Below are 14106 nucleotides of genomic sequence, written 5' to 3'. Positions count from 1 at the left end.
TAATCTGACCAATCTTAACGTATGGATTCCTTATCTAGGAGTAAGATACTACGAATCTGCAAAAGTTCAACAACACCTCAAGCAACAATTAGAACCAAGTGAAAGGTTCTAAAATAAACAAATTTAAACAAAACAATTTACTCCGAAAAAAATTTAATGTTAAAAACCAATGTCCAAACTTTTTTTCCGAATGCTAATACCTATTTTGGATATCCAAATATGGTTGGCCAAACAATTGAAAATCATCTATCAAATCTTTTTAAATATGATCTTTAAGCAGTCTAAAAAGTATTGATTTATTTCCTAAAATAACAGCTCTTTAAATACATACTTTCCATTTGGTAAAACAGTTTCTCTATTTACTATAATCCCGAAAAATATTTCTAAAAAAATCTTTTGTCGAAGTTTTGTTACGCTCCCCAGGAAATTCGAAACAATCGATTCTTTTCTTTTATTATCAATGGGAAAAATGTGTCTTATATTATGGCAATTCAAGTGACAGATGAAATTAACAGTTGTCAAATGCCAGCGCTATGAAGTTCATGAGACTTCTTAGACGATGCTAAAGACGCGCTATAAGTTAAACATTTCACTAAATATCAGTTTTGCGATAGTTATCAGAGGGACTATCGAATTTTCTTAAACTAATGATTTAGTATATTAGGGAATTCTGTTTTTAAGAACGTCAGAAACATGAGTAATGCCAAAAAAAGATCAACTGTGATTTTTTTTATCAACAGTGTTGGCTGCAATGATTTTCCGCAGTGAATTTAGAAATAGAGACAACACGCATATGCAGATCTACTGCACGCAAACTTATTACATTTATCTGTCAGTCTTAGGTAAATATTGCATAATAATTCAGATATTTGAACTTATAATCTCTAAACAATGGGGAATAATTTAAGACAGAGAATTGTGCATGCACTTTTTTCAAAAATGATGTAATAAAACTGGTTCTAACAGTGAATTCTGTCAGTAAAAAAAGAAAGTAGATACTTCTCTTAAATATCTGTTGTAATGATTGATCTGTTTTTCTCATCGAATAAAGCTGGTTTTTCATTTTCACTCACCGCCCCGTGTTGCCATCGCAAAATAATACAGATAGATGCATTTTTATCTGGAAATTATTTGAGGAACAATATAACTTTAGTACGTGATTAACTTTCATAGAAGTTGGAGTTACAACGATAATGGTTCTTATATTTAAGCAAGCTTTTATTTAAATAACTCAGCATTTTGCTTGCAATGAGTTAATTATTGAATAATTAATGATTTTTTAAAGAACAATATAGTTTATTTAAATTCGAATTCCTTACAAAATGTATATAAAAGGATTTTTTGGAAAATATCGTATTTTTTTAGTTGCAATATGTGGTGAGTGTTTGTGTTTGAAATAAAGTGTTCCTGAGAAATAAAAATGTATCCAATAATCTAGAAATATTTTAATTAATTATTTAAAATTCAAGCCAATATGATGGGTTTTTGCATTGGGTCTTATATCGGATGGACATCTCCTGTAACCCCAAAGCTGAGAGAACAAACCCCTGATAGTCCATTAAATTTTTCAATAACTGCCACTCAAGAAGGCTGGATTGGTTCTTTGATCTCAATTGGAGCGTTCATATGTAAGTTACAAAAATATACGCCAAAAGCTTATAATAATAAAATCGCAGTTCATTTTTCATTACTCGATAAATTTATTTGTTTACATAGAATATTTCAGTCTTCAAGACTTGTGCAAATTTATTTTAGTATTTAATCCGTGCCTTAGAAATATTAAATAACCAAATTTAGTGATTCAATTAAAATTTGTTAATCTTACGACATCACTGATAAAAGATTCAAACTAAACCCACTCTATAAGTTTTAATCCGTCTTGTCTCTTTGTAAACTAAGATTCAGTTGAGATGTGCTTAGTTCGTCTTCGTCGATATTTATGACTGAGAGACTATTTAAATATTTAAAATACTTTTATTTCCGTTTGCTCTTTTATTTTAGCATCCCTATTTGTTGGAGATGTGGCAAATGCAATCGGGAGAAAGTGGACCCTTCTCTTCTCTTCACTTTTCATAATAGTTTCGTACATATTTTTAATACTTACAACTGATGTCTGGTTTATTTATGTGGCACGCTTTTTACAGGTTTGTATGGCGTTCTTTGTGTTTACCTTGACTTAATCATATTAAAAGTTATAACTTCAGGGCTTAGGTGGAGCTGGTGGAGGAGCTGTGGTCCCAATGTACATTGGTGAAATAGCCACCGATGATAACCGAGGAGCTTTGGGTTCACTTATAACTATTTTCGTACTTAGTATGTGTTTTTTTCCTCAGTGTTAGCAAAACCTAACTATTTTTTTAATGAATAGGTGGAATTCTTTATACTTATATAATAGGGCCGCATGTGAGTTATTTGGCTTTTCAATATTGCTGCATAGCTATTCCAATTTTGTTCTTTGTGACATTTTTATTTATGCCAGAAAGTCCATATTATTATGCGATGAAAGGTGATAAACCGAATCTCATAGATTCGCTACAAATTCTGCGAGGAAAAAGTGCCAACGAAGTGGAAGATGAAGCTTCAACAATTCAGAAAGAAGTCGATGATTGTATGTCGAATCAAAGTCGAATTGTTGACATTATCCATAACCATTCCTACAGGAAGGCTCTTCTTATTGTCTGTGGTCTGTTGTTCCTACAACAAATGAGTGGTACCACTGCAGTGACATTTAATAGTCAATCGATTTTCATCGATGCCGGGACAAATTTGGATCCCGCTTTGGCGACCATCCTTCTTGGTCTAGTTCAACTGATGTCAAACCTTTTAACACCATTTGTCATCGAACGTGCTGGACGTAAGAAAATGCTCCTCGTTTCATCGATAGGAATGTCCATAGCTTTGATAGCCCTCGGCGTGTTCTTTTACATTCAAGCATTTGGAAATGCATCAAAAGTTATGTGGCTTCCGATACCGGCGCTAATAATGTTTAATATATTTTTTGGATTTGGTTTTGGGCCCATACCTTGGGCGATGTCTGGTGAAATGATCCCACCGAACATCAAGTCAACAGCAACAGTTTTGGCAGGCACAAGTACGTGTGTGGCGCTTTTTGTAGTAACTCGGTGGTTTCCTGAACTAAATGCATTAGGTTCATATTATGCATTCTGGGTGTTTGGATTATTTTCTATTTTAGGATTTGTGTTTGTGTACTTTTTTGTCATAGAAACAAAGGGCTTGAGCTTACATATGATTCAAGAAAAATTACAAAGCTCATAATAAATTTAAGCTTAAATTGAATTCGTGTAATAAAAATATCTATTAAGTTACGTTTTACTCAGGAAATTATTATTAAATGCAATAATTAAGTTGAACTAACAACACCGTTTGCTTTTAAGAGACGTCTAAAGTTGTTTAACGAATTAAGTTTAATATTTTAATAACCATTTGTCATGCCAAGCCAAGATTTAAAATAAAGATTACCAAATAAGTTTTTATCTGAAATGACATAAAACACGGATGCATTTAATAATAATAAATAATTGTGTAAATGAATAATAATGAAAAAACCACATTCATGTAGAGTTTTATAGCATGTAAGGTGTAAGAATAAAAATAATTAAGATTTTAAAAACGCTGAAAATCTGTTCTTGTCATTTGAGAGTATGTACTTGATTTTGTTTCTTAACAGAATGTCTTAGGTCGCTTCAACAGCGCAGTGCTTAAAGCTAAGCAGTTAATCAGGAAACCTTCTGAATCACTTACAAACATTCATCGAAAGTGAAAATAAATCACAGTATTACCACTTAAATGCTTGGTCAACGTAAAAGAAGATTCTGTTCTTCATTTAAAACTGCCTAAAAATGTTATTAAGGAGTTCTATGATCTACAAAACCTAAGACGATTGTGAAATAAGCATTATTTTAAAAGGCTTTTCAAACGGCAAAGCTGCACTTCGTTCATTCTTGGTGATTATCACGATTAGGATTTGTTTGTGCTGTTTTATAGTAAGAGCAACGTCAGGAGAGATTATTGCCTGACACTTTTGTTAAAGAATACTGTTGATATGCCTGCCTAGCGACTTTAGGCATACATTTTGCTGATCGGCAAGACTACGCAGGAGGTGACTATTTGAAGGTATTTTGATACATCTCTTCATTATTTTTATTGGTCGCATTGAGAAGGTCAATCCATTAAATTTTCCACATACCACAAATCAACACAGCTAACTCATAACTCCTATTTGTCAATAGCTTAACTTAGAAGCACCAACAAAAAGTGATTATATAGTTAACTAAAAGAATATTGCTTTTTAAGAAACGATAATTTTGTTCATTCGTATAACAGATTATCTTTATCGTGATATACAATAATCACAGTTCTGTTTTCTAAAAACTATCACATTTCAAAAACACCGTTCTTTTTGATTCTCATCAAATAATGTCTAAAGTATGATTTGATTCAAGGACGCATGGTACTGCACACTACACGCTACAAATTATCATTAAAAAGTAATTAAGCTTGTAATGTAAGTCTCGAGAGAATATTTAAAAATATACTTTAAAATTTAACTAATGGTCGCAAATTCTTATCAATGACATAGCTCGTTTCTCCAAATTGTGCAAAATAACCATAATTAACTTTGAGCTTATAATAAATAGCATTACAGAGTGGTGGTTTTTATTTGATGTTGGAGCAGTCAACCTAGCCAGAGAAAGAGAAGGCAATTTCTCTCCATTCCAGTAATGAGTTCAATTTTAACAGACGGAGGCGATCACGATAAAGGGGTCAGATCAAACAAGGTTTTGAAGTTCAAAATCAAGAAATCTTTGTTGGATGTTTACTATTCTTGATATGTGTATATTTGATATTGAGACCAAACCTGCGAAGCATATTAAAGTAGAAGTCGGACAAACACAAACGTCATGTTAGGCTATTGGGGTTCGTAAGGGTTGGAACATTTTTTGGGCCCACCTTTAAAAAAAAATCTTTCGCAGAGTTGGCCCTTTGAATTATTTTGTCAATGTGAAGTTCAGTTCACGGTCAGATAAAAGGCCTAGATCTCGTATTTTTTCTAATATATATATGGGAAGATTATGAAGACAGTAATGACAGGGAGCTGTTTCAATTTGTTTACGCGAAAAGGTCATTGTTTGGCACTTTCTAATGTGAAGCTCTTAGCAATTTTTAGTACACCAGGTTAAGAAGTTGTCAAGATCTGTTTGTATGAGAGACAGTCGTCATGAGTTACAATGATTTTGAGAAAAATTGTTTAGTGACCATGTCATTAATTGTAAAGATAAAGAGGGGATGGTCTAAATGACAACCTTGGGGAACGCCAGAAGTAGCTAGAATAGGATTGGAACGAGCGAACATAATATTCCAATTTTTGAGGTAAGAAGTAATCCATTTCAGGAAAGGAGTTGCTAAACCTTAAGAGGAGAGTTTGAAGAAATTTCGTCAAAACGCTTTGCTGAAGTCAGTGGAGACAATATCAACTTTATTGCCGTTTTCTAAGGCTTTTAGAGTGAATAAAAAGAACTCTACGAATTTTGTTATGGTAGATCAATTTTGTATGAACTCGTGCTGTGCTGGGGTAATTAGAGATCTGCAACGGAAGCCGAGGAGTTCTTATAAAATGGTTTCAAAAATGTTTGAGATATGCTAAAATTTAGCAATAGGTCGGTTAATTCTTATGAATTGGAATTATAAATAAAATATGTTTTCCATATTTAAGGAAATGTTCCTTGAGATAAGGGCAAATTAAATTTTTATATAGAACAGTTGTAAGAAAAGAGGGTAATTTTTTTAGTAAAATAGCAGAAAGGCTAGGCCTCAAAATGAACTCATCATAATTTCTTTTCATTATCTGATGGAGATATTCAATCGGGTAAGACTAAGAATGGGCCCAACGAAAAATTCTGCAAACGCTCCAAAATAGGTCCGATCTGGTTTAAGAGAATTTTGTGAGAATGAATTTTTAAAATATAATGCAAAGTAGTTTTGTGTTATTATTTTATAATAGGAGGTTTGATTGTTGGAGGACAATGAGGATGGGTACTTAAGGGTGGGTGGAATTTCAATTTTTTGGATTTTTAACAGGGCTCAGCGATTAAAAGGTGCTAAGGGTCCCCTTAGCTTATACGTGAAGTTCCATTTTACTATTAAGAGCCTAAGTGCTTCCGGATTGTTGTTTAAGTTTTGAAGAAAAGCTGAACTTTGCCTTAAAATCTCCAATCCCTTGCTCCACTTATTTTTATCAGATTTCACTAGAACGCGAGGCCTGATTTTTTGGTAAAACCTTTCGAAAACTAAATAATATTACTTTTATAATATAAAATATCGTCATTGAAATTAAAAACATTAATTATTGTAAGTACTTATCGGGAATTATTATTTAAATTATGATGAAAAAATTTCAAATCACGCGAACATCGGCCATTTTCAATTTTAATTTTCTTAATTCAAACGTAGAAGAAGAAGAAAATTAAATAAATATTCATTCTTTTCGAGTAACAGCTAAAAGCACCACTCATCACTTCTTTTAATTAGTTCGTTTCTTCGCTTTTGAATTTAAGAAAAAATGTAATTTTGAGCTCCTAATACATCCGATTATTATTGATTTCATTCTGTGTTAAGTAATAGAAAAAGTTTATGTGTTTCGTGTCATCAATAAAATGGAACGCAATTCTGGGCCACAGACGTTTTTATGCGTTATTGTGAAAAACTACCATTAACTCAGTTCCAACCTATTCCGACGAACTTACCTGCACTTTCTGCTGATGATATATGCACAGACCAAAAATACTTGTACGGAATAGTTGAAGCAGTTTCATCCGCTATTTCGCACATCCGGAAAACTTATTGCTTACAATGATCACAAATGCCCAGCTTCATATTCGTGAATTACTTGCTCGTCGAATTTTAAAAGCTAGATCAACAACTTGAAAAAAATTGCTCCTGTTCCAAATCCCGAAGGTAAATTTCAATGTTTTAACAATTCAACATATTACGACCTTTTGAGTTGGCAAGACAAAATTATTGAGCCACCGAAATTAAAAACCCATAACCGAAGAAAATCTCATAATGTTTGTTAAACAAAAAGGAGATGGAAATTTAGATTGGATGCGCCTTCCTTGTCACACTTAAATTGTTGAACGGGCAGTAAAAGCTGTTACTGAAGCTTCAGTTACTTTGTGTGATAGTTTAAGCAGACAAGGATTCATAATAACAAAGAAGGAAAGCTGAAAGAAATGATAACGAGTTAAAACAAACATGTTTAAGTTAGAGAACATCAGCTTTATTTCAGTTTTTGTTGTATTTCTTGTAAACTAAGTCCTTTTGTTTCGATCACATAAAAAAGAACAAAAATTAAACTTAAACCACATAATCCTGCAAACAACCAAAAAGCATAATAAGATCCAAGAGCATTTATCTCCGGATAGAAACGTGTTACCAAAAAAGTTAAAGCCCAATTAAGTGCAAAAGCGAATGATGAAACGTTGGCTTTTATGTTGGTCGGAAGAATTTCGCCAAAAATCACCCACACCACTGGTCCAAATCCAAGTGCATACATAACATCGAATAAGATAAGTGCAGGAATGGGAATCCAGAGAATTCCCGAGGCATCTCCGAAAGATTGAACATAAAAGAAAGTACCCAATGCAAGCAAAGCCAATCCCATACCTAGATCGGATATCATAAGCATTGTCTTTCGACCAAAACTTTCAATAACAAACGGAGTAACCAAACTTGCCACCAATTGAGTAATGGCAAGGAAGATGGCAGCAATTCCGGGATCTAGAGGCGACTTGGCACTGATGAACATTGATTCACTGTTAAATGTCACTGCATCGGTGCCACAAAACTCCTGGAATATCAAAAGTCCACAACATATGAAGAATGCTTTTCTATTGGCGGAATTTCGTAGTATCTCCATAAATGTTCCCTTACGTGACATGTCTTCATCGACTGCTGACTGAATTTGATGGAATTCATTATCAATTGTTAATCCGCAATGACTTCGAAGAAACTCCAGAGACTTGATCGCTTCGAGTTTTCGTTTTTTCAAAGCAAAGAAATAAGGTGTCTCTGGCATGAAGAAAAACGTTGCAAAAAATACTACCGGTACAGCTAGACAGCAGAACTGGAGAACCATGTAATTTACAAATGCTCCAATCGTATAAACAAAGAGGATTCCACCTTGAACCAAAAACGGAAAGAATTTTTTAAAAAAAGCTAGTTTTCCAATTGTTCCCAGAAACCAGGACTTACCCATCATAAAGAGTATAAGCATAGAACCTAAAGGTCCTCGAGTATCATCGGTGGCTATTTCAGCAACGTATATTGGCATCACTGTTCCCACAATTCCACACGCAATTCCCTGAAATTAATGTAGGTTAAATTCAACCAAAATAAAAATGATAGGTTCTTACCTGCAGAAAACGTCCTACATAAATATGCCACACTTTGCCTGCGAGCAAAAACAAAGTATATGCAGCAGAAAATATAAACGCACTCAGGAGTAAGGTCCATTTTCTTCCAATTACATTGGCCAATTTTCCCGCTATTGGACATCCTTAACATGAAAGAAAGAAACACAAATTATTAAAAATTTTTGAATGATATGAAGATTATTATGACGAAAAATTAATGTAAATAGTTTCAAAACGAAATGTTTGAACTTTTAAATTAAATTAATTAAAATGTTGAATTAAATAAATTGGGTGGTACAACAGTCCTTTGAGAACTAAGGCGTAATGACTTACAACTCTTAACAATTCCTATGTGCGAGTTGTCAGGGATGGAGAGGACCAACAGTTTTAATACGAATCCGAACGGCTTATTTGAGAAAGCACTTTTCATGACAAGTTTAACTTTTGGTTAACTTGTCAATTCCTCTCAAGAGCCAGTACCCGTGAACAAAACTTTAGATGACATAGGCAGGGATCGAACTGGCATGACAGTCCAACGGGGTAAATATAATGCCACGGGTGGATTTGGAGACTTTCCGGGCGGAGAATTGGTTTCCATGCGCTCTTCATGACCCTGCAAACTTAGTCGTTGGACTTTTACCCTTCTTGCTAAGTGTACGTCGCTGTAAAGCCCGTACAGCTCGTTGTTTCATCACTCAGTTTCGATTCATATGGGAACGTAGAACACACGAAGAGCTTTTCTCTCGCAATGGCCCCAGGTGCTTTCATCCGCTTTTGTCATAGTCCATGCTTCTACACCGTATAGCAGGACTAGGATGAAAAGGGTCATATAAAGCGACACTTTGGTCTTTCGAGAAAGGACTTTATCACTCAATTGCTTTCTTAGCCCAAAGAAACAGCGGTTAGCAACAGTTATTCTGCGTTTGATCACAGCGCTGGTGTTGTTTTCTGTGTTTACAGCGGAGCCTAGGTAGACGAAGTCCTTGACTACCTCAAAGTTACGTCTGTCGATGGTGACATTTTGACCAAGACGTCGGTGTTATATGTCCTTTCTTGATGACAGCATGTACTTTGTTTTGCCCTCATTAACCGTCAAACCCATTTTTGCCACTTCTGCCTCAATACTCACAAAAGCCCCATTGAAATCACGCTAGTTCTTCCGATTTTGTCAATGTCATCAGCATTTGCTGGTAATTGGACAGACTTTTGAAAGACAGTGCCTCTCGTGTTGACGTATGAGCTCCGCACTATTCTTTCAATAACGATGTTAAAAAAATCGAACGCAGCGCATCACCTTGTCTAAAACCTTTTTTGACATCGATAGGTTCTGCTAAGTTGTTTCCTAACTATAAATAGCAGCGTGAATTCTTCATGCACAAAGAGACGAATTTGGCAGGGATGCCAAAACTACACATGGCTCTTACACTTCGTCTGTAAAGGCTGTTATATGCGGCCTTGAAATCGATGAAAAGATGGTGGGTGTTGATTTGGTGTTCTTGGGTTTTTTCCACGATCTGCCGTAATGTGAATATTGGATCCACTGGGGACTATTATGTTGTTGACGATGGGCTTTACACTTTCACATGTAACGGCAGAGAAGATTTTGCAAGCGTTGTAAGTAGACTGATTCCTCTATAAATGGTGCAGTTTAGAGGGTCTCTATTTTTCAAGATCGGGCAAACAATACTGAGGTTCAATTCATCGGCCATGCTTTCTATCGACATGAATGTTCCTAACCAACTTATCTTTAAAGACTCGGCATTTAAACCATTTGATCCAGCGGTTTTGTTAGACTTCAGCTTAGATATATCAATCTTTACTTCGTCTAAGTCGGGAGGACAGGATTGATGGCTTTCGTCGTCTATGTTGAATGGATCATCCTGCCTTACAGCGGAATTCGGTTCGTCGTAGCTGCTATACAGTCTTCAGAAGTGGTCCTTCCATATCCTCAGCATTGACTGCGGTTCCACAATGATGTTTTCACTTTTGTCTTTGCAGTATTCGGTTCTAGGTTTATGTACTTGTGAATTTCGTTCCAACTGTTCATAAAACTTTCGAACTTCACTTTTAAACCTCTCAATAACGACCACACGCTTCTCTTGTTCTCTCTTTTTCCTTCTAAAAAGTCGATATTACTTTTGCCTCTTGTGCTCATAGAGCTCATGAGCAGCTGTCGTCCTTTTATGCAGCACCGCTTTGCGTGCCTGTTGTTTGGCCGCATTTGCCTGCCGACATTCCTCATTAAACCAGGGGTTCCTTGAAACCCAGCACATCAGAGGCGGCTTCTCTGATTGCATCTTGGCAATGTTGCCACTGGTTTTCGATATATTATGTTGGCGGCAGAGAACTTCGAGATAGGTTGCTTGTAACTCGGTCGGAAAAGCATTTAGCTATCTCTTGCGATTGTAGCCGTTCGACGTTGTACCTTCTCCCATCACCTCCCTGTTTTGCCTTGGGTCTGGGAACCCAAAGTGCTACCTTGGCTACAACGACGTAGTGGTCCGAGTTTATGTTAGCTCCTCGGAAAGTTCATGATGCTGGAAGCGTGTCTGGCGTCGAACGCCCAGGACAATTTTAATATCGTAGCTAAGGACACTGCTTATATATTTTGTCTAAGAGCTCGAAAAACATATCTTTGGTGTTATAATCCTTCTTCTTTGTGGCCGAATTTAGCCTTGATGCGGATGGTCATGAGGCGCTCGTTGATGCACCGATAGCTCAATACTTGTTGCCTTAGTCTGGCTCCATCCAAATAAGTATTGCCGTCTACCCCAATGAGAATCTTTAAACAAGGTTCTTAATTATTGTAGTCTTAAATTTTGATAACATTCAAATAGATTATAATATTTTAAAAGAAAAACGCAAACAAAAAAAATACAATATAAATCATGTGCTCTAAAACTTTTTCTAATAAGTTTCGTTATGTATTTGGATTCTGTAACTCAAAGCATTTCTACAAAAATGGTAGGGATTCATTATATTTCGTTTGCAGTTAAGAAGCGATATTACATCGTCACAATGGATCTCATTCCTACCAACAAAGGTTCTTCTCAACTCTTTTAATATTGTACATTTTCCAATGAAATGTTTTATATCTTCTCTTACCGACATATTATACATTGTGCAAATAACCTGAAGATCTTCACATCTCATTTTGAAAACCGCAGTTATTATCTTTTGAAATCGATCTTAAAATAATTTCTTTTACAAAGACTATGTTACTATGTACTGAAAAACTTGCAATACATTCCTTTCCATTGCAAGCTTGAACGTTAAGAATAAAGTTAATATCACAGTAAAATGCTTATTCTTCTAACTTTCAGCATAATATTTTTAACAAAATCACTTTATATAATCTGTCACCATCCGTATTGAAAACTCTTAAAAGAAAGTAATGTGCTGCTCAACTGCTTTGATGAAAAGTGGTGATAGCCAGGTTTAAATAATTATCATGTAGATCAATTTGTCTTTGAAATAGCCTTCCATAATCAAGTTGCACGTCCAGATATTTCTGTTTTTACAACTTCGTGGTTGAAATTTATAGCCAATCTGCCAAACCCGTTTTTAAATACCATCGCTTTTGTTTAAACTGGACGTTAAATTCCACAACTTGCAGTATACTTCGAGAGCAGTTAATCATTAGTTGGAGCGTTTCTGGAGAGTAAACAAACAGGACAACATTGTCTGGGCTTTTATTAAAACGCCAGCAAACTTTATACCCTTCGATAAATCATCAATGAGATCATCAATAAACGAAGAAAACAAATGAGAACTCGAGGGGCATCTCTGTTTTGCACCCATTCTTGTTTCAAACTAGAGCTTTTATCACCATTCCACATCGTCGTCGCAAAACCAAATCAAAAAAGTTTCCTATCACCATTCCATACTTTTTGGACAATCCTTTGCTGTAGTACTAGTAAAACAAGGCTTTTCTATCGATCGACAAAAAAGACATAAACTTGCTTTTAATGCTCCAAAAGAGTACCAGCAATAGTTGTCAAAATGAATCTATTGTCCCTTCTAGAGTAACCGCTACGAAAGCCCTCTGGTATTATTTAAGGTAGTTTTCTGGATCAGTCATATAGCCTTTTTATGGATTGGAAATATAATCGCTTGCTACAACTGATTCCAGTTTGTAGTATACATATTTTCGTATATCACGGTAAGGTTTTGAATAAATTTAAAAACTTCTATCGACTCCTGGACCTTTTTCATCTCTGAGTGTTTTTAGAAAGTGAAATTCAAAACTAGTCTACTTTAATAACGATAAAAACCAAATGACGCGGGAGCCATTTGGATCTCTTAAAATCTAATATTTGTAGTTTCAAGTCTGGGGTTATATTTGTATTTCCTTTACATGGAATAGCTCTATAAGTAAGGCTATTAAAGATAATGAAGATAATATTATTCAATATTCTATACAATATTAATTTCATTTTAAGATTTTTATATTATGAATTTGTTTTTAAAAAGTATGTAGTAATCTCTCACCAATTAATCCTCCAATTGATAAAACCGAACTTATCCATCCTTCCTCTTGATAATTCACACCTTCTGCCAATGGACTATCGTCTGTTCTATTTCGAAGTATTGGCATTACTGGTGATGTCCATCCTGTACATGTTCCAAAAGCTAAATAAGCTATATTAGCTAAGATATTTAAAAAGAACACAATTAAAAATTAAAAATAATTCAATGATTTTAAATTAACTTAAAAAACTTTCCACTCAAACTCGCTAAATAAACATTTAATTTTCCTTTTAAAAACATTTAAAACAAATAACTTTTAAGCAAAGTAACTCTGTGGAATGGCCAGAAGCAAATACTACTTTTTTATCATGCACAAATTTAGAATAGCTTTTAAATTTAAAACATAAAAATCAAAATGCTTCAAATATATATCTTATCTGCATAAAATGTTCCTAAATACTTAAAATAATAAATCAAATATAAGAAAAACAACTATGAAAATAGTTTAATAAATTTAAATCAATGTTTCACACTTCAAAGTATAAAAAATAAACTCTTGAGAGTTCACTTGAAATTTATTATAAGCACTTGCAGTTAAAAAACCAGCTTGAATATCAATATTAAAAAAATGCTGACAAGAAAGCAAAGTAGGTTGTTCCCTTTGCTGATGCGTCAAGCGTAAGCAACTGGAACTTTATCAATGAACGCCGGTTGTTGAAAATGTTTTCTTGATAAAGAAAGTAGCGAAGACTTATCTTTGCAGTTGCATGTTTTCTTCATGAGTGTAGACAGACCACAAAACGTCTGATCACTTCATTGATAACGCAGCTCTCAACAAAGTAATATTTAGATTGAAACGATTTCCAACGGCGGGAGTAACTGTGGCTACCTGTGGTTTCGGCTTCTTCAATCTTCAGTATCGAGCCCTTTCCGTCATTTTATCGTAGATATTTTTGTTAAAATAGAGAAAATAATTTATTAAAATATTTTCATGTCACTAGATATGATATGAAACTTGTTGTCCCTTAAAGTCATGTAAGATACTGTCAATAATATCCAATGCTAAATTAACACATAAATAGTTATTTAAATAAGTCGTTTACGATTTTTTTTCGGCGCCTACGATACTATGGCGGGAGGTTGACTAACAAAATAATAATGAGCCTCGGAAATACTCTAGGAACCCAAATACTACTAATACTGA

The 14106-nt window shown here is 34.5% G+C and overlaps 2 protein-coding genes across 3 annotated transcripts; one reads left to right on the top strand and one right to left on the bottom strand.

Annotated features, from left to right (window-relative positions):
• The first annotated feature begins 1141 nt into the window (after positions 1-1141).
• Positions 1142-3640, top strand: LOC129941383 (facilitated trehalose transporter Tret1-like). Its single transcript, XM_056050007.1, has 5 exons — positions 1142-1377; positions 1470-1628; positions 2002-2144; positions 2205-2313; positions 2369-3640. The coding sequence occupies exons 1-5, from the start codon at positions 1323-1325 to the stop codon at positions 3274-3276; spliced, it is 1374 nt and encodes a 457-aa protein (XP_055905982.1). The 5' UTR covers positions 1142-1322; the 3' UTR covers positions 3277-3640.
• Positions 3641-7091: 3451 nt separating this feature from the next.
• LOC129940638 (facilitated trehalose transporter Tret1-like) lies at positions 7092-13286 on the bottom strand. Of its 2 annotated transcripts, none has more exons than XM_056049030.1 (5): positions 13158-13286; positions 12924-13083; positions 8433-8575; positions 8272-8380; positions 7092-8199 (listed from the first exon to the last, which is right to left on the bottom strand). In XM_056049030.1, the coding sequence occupies exons 1-5, from the start codon at positions 13200-13202 to the stop codon at positions 7298-7300; spliced, it is 1359 nt and encodes a 452-aa protein (XP_055905005.1). In that variant the 5' UTR covers positions 13203-13286; the 3' UTR covers positions 7092-7297. The 2 variants fall into 2 exon arrangements, with proteins under 2 accessions (XP_055905005.1, XP_055905006.1); XM_056049031.1 differs by having other exon boundaries at positions 12924-13082; positions 13144-13260.
• Between the last annotated feature and the right edge of the window lie 820 nt (positions 13287-14106).

Source organism: Eupeodes corollae, chromosome 1 (genome assembly GCF_945859685.1).
Source record: "Eupeodes corollae chromosome 1, idEupCoro1.1, whole genome shotgun sequence".
NCBI lineage: Eukaryota > Metazoa > Arthropoda > Insecta > Diptera > Syrphidae > Eupeodes > Eupeodes corollae.
This window is presented reverse-complemented; position numbering and strand designations above follow the sequence as displayed.